Below are 11,478 nucleotides of genomic sequence, written 5' to 3'. Positions count from 1 at the left end.
TGCAGTGGGCTTCCACTCCAGTTCCACTCGTCTGCACCACGGGTGCTTCAGACGGCTTCGTAGCTTCTTACTGGAGTTGCCATCCCTCTGAAGCAGCCTTAGACATTCTATGTAACACCAGAGGGAGCCAGAACTTCAAATTCGGACCATCATCACAGAGCAGAATTCATTGGCTAAGCTGAAGGGAGGGAAGGAACGAGGGCGGGGGAGAGAGGGCGAGAGGGAGAGAGATGTCATCCAAATTGTCTACAGAAACAGCGAGGAGAGCTTCTCTGCTGGATTGCTAGGACACAGACAACCTTACTTTGCTGCTACAGCATTCCTTCTTTCTTCCAAGACAGAAATGTGCAGTGACAGCAGTCATCTTCTCAGTCAGTAACAGGTAAGGATTTTCTAAATTATCTATTTCAGACTGATAAAAGCTCAGATCTCTGTATTCAAATTATCACTTCTGATTGTAAAAAAAAAAAGGACGTAACTGTATTTGACTGTATTGAATGAATCCAGTCTGAGTTGTCATGACAGGCCCAACCTTTGTACCTACGAGCAAAGCTTTGCAACCTTTCAGGGTGCAAGAAGGAGGTGGCAGCTTCTTGGGGCTCTTTGGGGCTCAGGTGTGCTCCCTGCCACCTTGCAGTGTGACAAAAAGCCTTCCTGGTTACCACTGGTCACTGGAAAACACTTATCTCCTAGCCCCTGAGACTTCTTGTTCCTCACCCAGCCCTTGCAGTTTCTGGCCACACACATCATGACACTCTCCATATATCCTAACTGGCTGTCTGCTAATGTGTCTATTACAATGATTTATGGATTCACCATCTCCTTTAGTAAAGAGTACCTTTGTAAAAATATTATTTTTTTCTCTTGGGTACAGGTCAAGTCACAATGGCCTTTACTCTGGAGGAACTGGGGACTAATTACTGTTCTCCAGTCTGCTGACCTGCTAGTCACATTTTACCTTTGTGAGCTGGCTCCGTGTCTTTGGTAAGGTTGTTATGAATTTCACCAGAAAATAAAAGGTGGAGTGGGTGGAAAGGTTATTATGAATTTAAGCAGAAGTTGGAGTAGGTGCTTTTGCAAAACCTCCCTGATTTCTGCAGGATTGGAGAAGGGTAACTCGTAATATAAGTTCATAGCCCTTAGAAGGTTTCCTTCTGAGAACATGCAGATGTGAGAGGGGAAAAAATACTCACTTTCCTGGGTATTTATACTATCCCCGGTGTTATAGACTTGTAACATATTAGTACACACAACTCATTCCATACCCTAATTATACAGGTTTTAGAAATTTTAACATATATAGCTTTTTCAATGACCTGAGACAGTTGCTCCCAACATTTTTGCAACACAGAGTTAAACAAAGATGAAGATTCCACCATTAAATTTCATTGTGCCAAATCCCTTATGGATTTAACATTGCTGTAGGATGTATGTGCGTACTTAGTGGCAGGTTTCTTCTTCTAGTTAAGTGTTCCCTTCCTGGGAACCTGTAATGATAGCCAAATAATTTTTAACCTTTCTCTAGGATGTAAGGTTAAGCAGGGTAAATCTGTTTTACTGAGATAACGTCACTGCCAGCAAAAAGGGGAGTTGGTCAGGCTGTTAGTCAGTCACCACCACCTCTATTAATATCTGCAGTATGAATTTCAGAGTTCTCTTAAACCTTTCCACTGCTCCTTTGTTTCTAGTTTACATGAGGCAGATGATAGCTGCTTTACTTCAGATAAACACCATAACTCTTTAAAGAAGTAATACAATCACTTCATGTCTTTAGGAATCGCTTCTGTCAGGAATTCTTATGGACTGAAAGCAGCAAACATGGCTTGAGCAACTAGTTAAGTTCTAAGCTAGATAAGCAATTGCTTCTAAGTACCACATAATGAAGCCAAACACTACAAATATTGTTTTTCTTTGACTTATGTTTGATGTGGAAATTGATCCACACTGTCCATCACAACTATGGAGATAGGGTTTTGGTGCAGGGAGGGGATGATCATGATTAGCTTTGCAAGAATGAGCCGCCCTTTCCCAGTGAGCACATAGAACACGGCATCAGTAGGAGTCTCTTGCTTTATCTGGCCTCCAGGAAAACAGACTTTATAAAGGATCTCATAGGATGTCTTCAGGTCCAGAGGTGTCTCAAAAAGGCAGTCATGCATTAAGTGCTTGGGCACACTTACCGTCTAGCGGTCTCCCTGAAATCCACTGAGAGTTTAATTTTCTTCCCTGACCCATCCCTGCAGAATTCCCTTCCTTTTGAGGAATTTTTCTGGGAAATAATGTATAGCCCCCTGAGGTAAGTCTTTCAAACTGACTACTTGGCTTCCTTTTTTTGAGACAACCTCAGTGACATCTGTTAGTTTAGGAGGCCATGTTGTTCACCAAGACAAACCCTTCAAACCTTGCCTGTTGTTCTTCCTGGCTTCCAACACAGGCAGCAGAGTGATGAATGCTTGCAAAAGATGTGAGGAATAGAACTTACACTAAGATTAAATCTGAAAGCTCCTTCTCTTTTTCCTTCTGTATCCTGTTCATTTGCTGCAGACTTTTCTGACACTTAGTTTTTAGAGAAACTGTCTCATGCTGCATCAATTAGAAAAGAAAACCCTTACTTTTCAAGCACGTTAGCTTTTGTTACTGACTGCTTTCCTGAAGTTCATTAAGGGTTCTGAACAGAATGACTCTTTCCTTTTTAAAAACAAAAAAGCAAACAAAAAAACTACCTAACTTTTCCCCCACTCCATCAGCAAACTGATTTAGGAGACGTGCTTCTCAGTCCTACAAGCCAAGTAAGCATTGCTTCACTCTCTGGAGGCAAAAGCTGGTTGTTTTAGCCCATAAAGTTTTTGCTGTATTTCACTGGGTAATTGACAAACCTTCGATACAGTGAAGGGACTAACATCCTTGTTCCTACTGCATTGGTGATTCAGTATATTAGCTAACATTTGATTCAAATATCTAAACAGAAAATGTACACTTTGCTTATTACTGGCTCTTAATTTAGACCAAACTGAATGGCAGTTAAACACCTTAAGATAACACACTGGCAGTGACTAACCTTGAGAATCTGCCACCCAAGGATACCATGACAGGATACATAATGTCACCACAACAGTTATTTTTCTGTTTTTCTAGAACTTCTTTTTACATTATGATTGCCAGTATAAGAGGTCCAGAGAACTATGGACCTAGGTAATCCAGGCTCTGACTTTTCCAAGACACCAGGTTGGCAGAGAGTTTTAAGTACTGCACAGTGCACCACAGGTTCCCTTGAGACACTGGACAACTTGCCTCCTTCTCTGAGTCACCTATGGTAAGAGGGTGATAGTTCCTTACTTACCTCTGGGCAGCACCATGAGAATGAACGCCCAAGAAGTGCTTGGCAGTCACCTTGTGTGAGACACCATGGAATGTGAGGTGTTAAAAGAGAGGAAACTCCTAACCCAACAGAAGGCATTGCAGAGCCTTCAGAGATGCTCTTTATCCCCATGTTTGCCATCTGCAATAAGCCACAGCCATGCTCTGCCTTTGGCATTCTCCTTGGGAGTGTGCCCCTTAGAGCTGTGGGATCTGGCTCCTGCTTTTCAGGTGGCTCCGCTACTTTCTTTGGTTGCTTCACCATTAGTAGTTCTCAGTGGCGCCTCAACATGTCCAAAACTGTCTGGGACCCTTGAGAGAGCTTACTCTGTGGGGCACAGATGTTTGTAATAACTCAGCACACATTTTTCAAGCAGCAAGAGAGAACCATGTGTTTGTTGTCAAGGATACCGTAGCTAAGGACACTAGGCTGGGGCTGTAGTAAAAAAGCTCATGTGTTTGTTTACAGCAGAGTCTGTTTGTTCTGTCCAAATGCCAAGACTGAGCTCCTTTAGTACCAAATAATATTACAGGCTGCTGATCCCTTTGCTCTGTTTTGTTTCTAGCATCTCCACTGGCCATCGATCATTAAAAGCTAAGGCACTGGCTGATGGTTTTTCATTCCATATCAATTTTCACATTGAAATAGGCCACCGTACCCTCCCCATATGTGACTGAGCAATCCATACCTCATCATTGCCTCTTCTTCTAGTTCCAGAAAATAAATCAGTTTACAGGGCTTGAATAACAACACAAAAGTGAGTGGACCTAAAGAGTCATACCTACATCCACAATTTGGAAAATTTCCTTTGTCCTCTAATCAAGATTTAAACTACTAAGGAAATGAAAGGACAAGAGGAAGAAAAGGTTACTATTTTATTCACATGACTGTCTCAGACAGATGGATACAGCCAGATGACAGAAATATGGATAGATACAGACAGGTAAATCAGCAGGTCTAGCAAAGCAACAAAAGATTTGACTGTACTAATTTTTGCTGATAAGCAGAACAATGATTCCAAAGCATCTTTTTATTTACCGTGCACTATTGCTTTCATTAGTTCCTGAGAGGCAACATCTTTAGAAGCATACAATTCAATTCAGAAAGAAGACAAGGCAAACAAAAAACTGTAGGATGGGGGGCGCTTTTCTGTGCAGTACAGGTTACCTTTATGCATGCAGACATCTGGCAAAAATGCTATTGAAACAAAGTGATAAGCTCACTATACCATTTTATTTATGTATTCATATCTTGACCACTTGTTTTTCTGAAGCTGAGAAGTTTTTCACAACCCCACAAACTTGAGTGGCATTTTATTGCTGAGGAAAGGGTCATGCAATGGGTAAACAGCGTCATTCCTCAAGTATTTACTTACTTTTCACATTACAAGCTATTGTACAGCATGAAACTGCCTCTGGCCTGAAGAGAACTCCCAGAAGAGTCAGATTTTTTTCCTATGATTCCTGGACATGGAGGATTTGGGCTCCAGGGTCAGCATTATTAAGCAGGCGCTGTTACGGCAGATCACAACAGCCTTGCAGGAGCCATCTGGTAGAGCCCAGTCAGCCCTAGGGCTGAGGTTTCCAGAAGTGTGCAGCCCCAGTTAACGCTGTGGGTCCAGCTCCCTGACACCCCATTGAAAATCCTAGCTTGGAGCTTGCAGCAGTGGTTAGGCAGCAGGCTCCCCTGCCTGTGCAGGAACAGCACCCAGGAGACAGTACATACTATTACAACACTTGAATTCTCTTGGTTAAAGAAAGCAAACTTATGCTGAGAGAGAATCAATAAGAAGTCTCTCACAAGGAATTAAGAGACATCAAAATCACCTACTCTTAAAGCCAAAATGAGGAGACTGGACTATATAGCTGATAAACCTTGTCGTGGCCACGTTAGCCACCCAGAGACATCAGTTCTTCACAGGCACTGGAGTTCATCCAGAATGGGAAAGCAGGAAATCTGGACTGCAGTTCCCATGACCTATCACAGCTGTGTAGAAGCTGAAAAATGTTGAAATGATTTTGAATTATTTTAACCTTTTTCAAAATTGTCCCATGTTATGCCTCCTGAGGATATGAGCCTGAATTTTTGCAAGGTGATCATCTCAAGCAAATGTCAGTTCCGGCTGCAATCACAAATGCATTTCATAGATCAACTCACATAAGATATTTTAGTGTTGGCTTTATGCATCTAACATGCCTTACTTTTGACATTGATGTCTGGCTCAATTGAAGGTAAATGCAGCCCCACAATGTGTGTTCTGCTCTGTTTTGGATCAGAACCCTGCAAAACCAGAATTACACACAATTTTTACCCACAAGTGTGTTTGGATCCAGCTTTCTTGAATCACTACTGCATTAGTGAAGTTCAGGATAATGCACTGAGTTAAATGAAGATGTTCTTAAGTCCATGGGACAACCTTACAATGAGTAAATACAGTCATAATTCAATAAAGTTGCACAGACTTCCATACCACAGTTTAGCAAAGGGTTCCGTTTTATGATCTGATAAATTATATAAAAAGAAGCTGCAGAATATACACAGAAACCCTGCTGTTTTCTTCCCTGTCTACCCCCTACCTTTTTGACTAATTTCTTGTAGCATAACTAAGCAATCTTTTTTTTCCTTTCCTTTGCAGATACACCTAGAACTTCCACGATTAAACAGACCAGATAAAGCCTTATTTAGGTTGGTTCCAGAAGAACTGGATTCTGTTTGACTACCACCTTTTTGGATAAATATTTTGGGGTTCAAGATGAATAAGACAAGGGCTGTTAATGATGGTTTTCCTTTCCTGAACAGTAAGAACTGGAGCTCAAACCGAAGCTTCCCCATGTACATTTCTAATCAGTGCAGGAATATCACTGACCTTACTGTCTTTCTGGCCACCTCTTACAGCTTGGAGACTGTCCTAGGCATTGTAGGAAACATCTGTCTGATTGCTGTCATTGCCAGGCAGAAGGAAAAGGCCAATGTCACCAACATCCTAATTTCCAACTTAATAATTTCAGACTTGTTTATGTGTCTTGTCTGTCTGCCTTTCACTGTTGTTTACACTATGATGGACTATTGGATATTTGGAGAAGTTATGTGCAAAATGACCTCTTTCACTCAGTGTGCATCTGTGACAGTGTCAATTCTTTCCCTTGTTGTTATTGCTCTGGAAAGACACCAGCTCATCATAAACCCGACTGGCTGGAGGCCAAGTATCTCCCAAGCCTATCTAGGAATTGGAGTAATTTGGACTTTAGCATGTCTCATGTCCCTGCCCTTTTTGACCACATCCATCTTGTCTAATGATTTGTATGAGCAGCTCTCACACATCATGAATTTTTCCACTGACAAGGCCATATGCATTGACTCGTGGCCTTCTGAGCAACACAGGCTTATCTACACCACAGCTTTGCTGCTCTTGCAATATTGCATCCCACTGTTCTTCATCATACTTTGCTACCTGCGTATCTACTTACATCTACAGAAGAGAAAGGACATGTTTGAGAAGAGCGAATATAGCAACCGAGCAGTTCAGTTGAGAAGGATAAATATTTTGTTAGCATCCATGGTTGCTGCTTTCGCTGTCTGCTGGCTACCACTGCATGTTTTCAACACCATTGTGGACTGGAATTACAAAATCATTTCTCCTTGCCACCACAATCTGATCTTCTCATTGTGCCACCTGGTAGCTATGGCTTCCACCTGTGTCAACCCCGTTATCTATGGTTTCCTAAATAGCAACTTCAAGAAAGAAGTGAAGTCACTGATTCTGAGCTGCCAGCATAATTCAGTAACTGCATCAATGGAAGAATATGATCATTTGCCTTTATCCACCATGCAGACTGAAATTTCCAAGGGCTCACTGATGCCGAACTGCAGACATAATTCTATCTAGCTAGTAGAAAACATTTCAGAGGGATGTACTGCCACTACACACCAATTATTACCTGTAGGTATCAAAAGCAACTGGTGATGCCATAGCTGGGATGTGAACAGGAACCCATTATTGCCTGATTTTTGGAAGAACAGGCAAAGGAAGGTCATTAATGTATAGAGTAGCTGCTGTGGTACACAAGTTGTTTATGTCATTGAGATGGTACAGACATTGAGGAGTCTGGGCTGATGTATATGTGGCTGCTCTAACAGATCAGTAACTAAACTGTGGCTGCACATAGACAGACACGAGGTTCATCATCTCACATCTCTACCATGGCATACCCAGACTTCCAGTTTCAGCACGGCAGGCTGCCAAAAGTTGCATTAGAGAAGACCTTCCGTTTTTCAGTATTAGTAAGTTTTTTATGCATGGCTGACACACCAGTGGAACAGAAATATGTAAGTATATAAAATTTTGTGCTTTACCAGCTCTCACAGCCCATTAGGTAACAGTAATCTTTCAGCAGATCTCGTTCACATCAAACAACTGGATGTTTGTATGAAACCTCTCTCTGTCACACAGGCTTGGGAATAGCCATTGCCTCTGCACGTAGGATCACAGACCAGTGACCCCTGGTATGTAAAGATGACAGTTTCTTATTGAGGGATGGCAACAAATGAAAACGTTACTCAATAGATTAAACTCTTAAAACACATTGAGGTGATGCCGAACATTATTTTTAAGCAAAAGAAAAACGGTTGTAGATCTACATGGAAACAAGTCTGACTGACTGCAATTCCTGCTACTGTCAGTCAAAAAGCTCTGCAATGCCAAAACTGCATGCCATCATCAGAAGACAGCTGGATTACTGGAGTTGTTTCAGGTCTCGGTGGCAAGATGTCACTTTGTTTCAGCAGCTCCTTGGTACTTTAATTGCAAAGTATATCATTCAGAAGGTCAGAATGGGCATGAAAATGTTTGTAGAAACCATATCTTTTCAGAGTGGGTATGCTCACAAAGAAATAAGCATATGCGTGGAGGCTTTTGGTTTCCTATTAAAATAAAACCAGGTGTCAGTTCCCACTCGCTGGCATCAGCAACAGAAATGGAGCTGAAATTCCAACTAATCAGTACAAGGTCAATAAAAATATACAAGTGGAATCCAGGTCCAATTCAAGCCAAGCTACATGTAAATAGGTAGTATTGCCAAATGCTAAAGTGAGGGTTACGTTTTTTCACATTTATGGTATTTTGTCTTTGACCAAAAAACTTACAAACCATAAACTCATTTTAACCTCTACAGCCGAGATACTGTTCAGTGACTACTGAGAAACCAAGAAGCAGGTATGCCCAAGAAGCCCTTACTAAGGAATAGCTTAAAAAAAAATAAGGCAGCAAATGTAAAAAGGAGGCCAACCAGGTCAATGCTAAAGAAAAGCGGAAGCATATTCTGTCCCGAGTTGTTAAACTAACCTTAGCAGAAGACTGAACTGGGTGACCACCTGAGGAAACTTCCAACCTGAATTATGCTATGATAAGCAGTCACTATTCATTGTAGCCAATGGGTTTGCATTGAGTTGAAGCCTCGCAATGTATAGTTATGCAGATAACTAGAAATGAGACTAATTGGTAAATAGGTGAGGAAAAAAATTGTCCCATGCTGTGGTCTGACAGGCAATATGGATGTTGGACTGAGTATTTGAAGATGAGCAAAACCTTATGCTATAAGGTAGGCAAGAGCTATCAACAGGTATGAGTCCATATCCTCAGCTGGCAGAAATGGGAGTAAAACCCTTTCCAGGAGCTGGGTGCAGAGAAATCTGTGGCAAAACTTCACATTTGGACTGGAATTCTTGTGTGCAGAGTCTTAAGGCAGAAGCTGTTTCAATGCAGCCCCCCTTCTAATTCTGAGCAAAACCTGTGTATCTCAGTAAGAGAGTTTACATGCAATTATCTTTTGTATCTTCCTCAATTATCTGGCAAGACGTTTTTGCTTCTTTTAAATGGACTTCTGCTTTCTTTTTCTCTTTGTTACTTGCCGCAGTACGATGAGAAGTTGTTTCTCTTGATTTGTTTGTATGAAATGCCATTACTTTGTTTGTATGCAATGTCATTTCTAGAATGGACATTGAGTCTACCAGAAACACAGAACAAGAGGACTCTCATTTTATCTTATATGCAGCTTGAAATTTGCTACTGTAGCCGAAACCAGAGCTGATACAACCACGCCATGCTGAGTAGTACAAAATACAGTAACTCCTCATCAGCTTGATTTATACCAAAACTGTGTTGTATTGTTTGAGAGCTTAAATACTGCTGAAACTTCATAGAGTTTGTTTTTGTATTTAGGATCAATTTAATCCAATTAGCCTTGAGCAATTCTGCCTGTTTCCTGCACTTGTTATAATTACACCATTTAATTAACTAAATGTGTGTTAAGCTACCATAAGAATACTTTGTTAAACATGTACATAGAAGATTATCTGATTTATGATCTTAACTATACAACTTTTCAAGCACCAGTGTCTTAAATGGAAATGGAATTACCTTTAGAATGTGTACTTCCATTAATGCATCTTTGTCACTAGTTCTGAGTGAAAACTTGTTGAAAGAGCACTTGCAGCATGTCAGACCTGCCACTGGAGCTGTGCCCTGACATTGTGCATCAGGTCCCAGTTCTTCCTGCAAAGGGTAGAGAGATCAGCAGGGCTTGACTCTTTGTTTAACTGTAATTCACGTGGCCATTTGTAGCCATGAGCACAAGTAAATATGCAAAGCAAGCAGATCCAACTTTACAGTAAAGCAGACACAAACAGATGTATCTTCCTCTGGTGATTAAGGGAAGCGTCAAGTTTGGAGTCAAGTACTGTTTAATGCTAACAGACTTCAGACTGGATAACCTAAAGAATTTAGACACTAAAAGCCACCAAACTGCACTCATAAATCTAACTGCAAAAATGCAGATCCAAAAAACTCTCAACCAGCCGCTGCCTATCCATCTACTTACATACCATCCATACTGAGGTTTTCCAACCTCCAAAATTCCCTAGGTAACTAAATAAACTTTCGAGTGAACCTGCAGGGGGTGGGGTGGATGGGTATATATATAAAGTTCCAAATGACTGAATATCTGTGTCATGTGTAAGCCCTATGTTAATTTACACACTAGGCATCCTGCTGGTGCAAAGAGCCATACCAGGAAAGGTGACTTTATCACCGTTTCTTCATTCTGTGTGGACATCAAGGCTTCTGCAGCTGAGCACAAACGCAGTAATACATATAATGCTGCTGGTTTTCAAGAACTGCTCTAGCAACTATTCCCTGTACCCTTTGAAGGCAAAGGCACAAGGCTGGATGCAATTAAGCCTGTGTGGTAAAAAGAGCTATTTCATTTGTCACTTTGAGGTCTTAATGCAGCCAAGGGGGGTTATGCCTCTTTAGTCCCAGCAGAGGGTAACAAAATAAAAATAGCTTGCATACATCTTATCCATGTGTAAATAACAAATAAGGTTCACATCCAAGAAGGATCAAGCAATTTTGTATTCATTGTATACAGGTGATGCTTTTGAGTATGCTCTTTACCAAGTTCTGCTACTGAGTTAGAAAAGCAATGCTGGGGAAATGTGCAGTTGTGCAAATCACGAGTCCATACAATTCTAAGACCTTACCCTGCCTTTTTTTTTTTTTTTTTTTTTGTAAAGCTGTTTATAATCCTGCCTCTTGTGACATGTTGTAAGAAGATAGTAAGATTTTCACAGGAAGAAAACAACTTACTGTTGTGATATAAGTGGCGCACTGTGGGGAGTCTAATAATAATAAAATAATATTGCCTGTGTTACTTCACTTCTCTGTGCCTGCCTCTGTAAAATGGCATACATAGAACAATGTACAAAAGATTTAGTTCTCAACTAGTACTTATCAAGAGAAAGCAAGTTATGCTGTATGATAAGAGACATTGATACAGGAAGGATTACTAGCTTGATGATTCCTAAGGACAGACAATGATACAGGACAGCCAGCCAAGGAGGAGAGGACAGGGTAAGTATCAAAAACTCAGCGTGGGACACTGGAATATTCCAATGCCAGGACTCAGCTCATGTTCCCAGATTGCACAGGAAACTGGGTCCTACATGACATAGAATCCTGAACCATGACCAGAACCCCAACCAGAAAGTAACTACAACTGCCGAGATGAAAACCTATGTGGGACATTTATCAAAATTTTATTGAACCTCAGAGAAGTTTTGACTGG

General features: G+C 41.1%; 1 protein-coding gene across 2 annotated transcripts; it reads left to right on the top strand.

Moving 5' to 3' along the window:
- The first annotated feature begins 251 nt into the window (after positions 1-251).
- LOC102048623 (neuropeptide Y receptor type 4-2-like) lies at positions 252-11,069 on the top strand. 2 transcript variants are annotated; one of them, XM_027815354.2, is made up of 3 exons: positions 252-382; positions 875-984; positions 5,994-11,069. In XM_027815354.2, exon 3 carries the CDS (start codon positions 6,111-6,113, stop codon positions 7,242-7,244), a length of 1,134 nt encoding a protein of 377 aa, XP_027671155.1. In that variant the 5' UTR covers positions 252-382; positions 875-984; positions 5,994-6,110; the 3' UTR covers positions 7,245-11,069. The 2 variants fall into 2 exon arrangements, with proteins under 2 accessions (XP_027671155.1, XP_027671156.1); XM_027815355.2 differs by lacking the exon at positions 875-984 and having other exon boundaries at positions 264-382.
- Positions 11,070-11,478: the final 409 nt, after the last annotated feature.

Source organism: Falco cherrug, chromosome 9, assembly GCF_023634085.1.
Source record: "Falco cherrug isolate bFalChe1 chromosome 9, bFalChe1.pri, whole genome shotgun sequence".
Lineage (NCBI taxonomy): Eukaryota > Metazoa > Chordata > Aves > Falconiformes > Falconidae > Falco > Falco cherrug.
The sequence above is the reverse complement of the archived record's forward strand: the minus strand, read 5'-3'. Positions and strand labels throughout refer to the sequence as shown.

Bases quoted from the DNA above. Each gene is read 5' to 3' on its own strand.
- LOC102048623 (XM_027815354.2), top strand. From the start codon at position 6,111: ATGAATAAGACAAGGGCTGTTAATGATGGTTTTCCTTTCCTGAACAGT.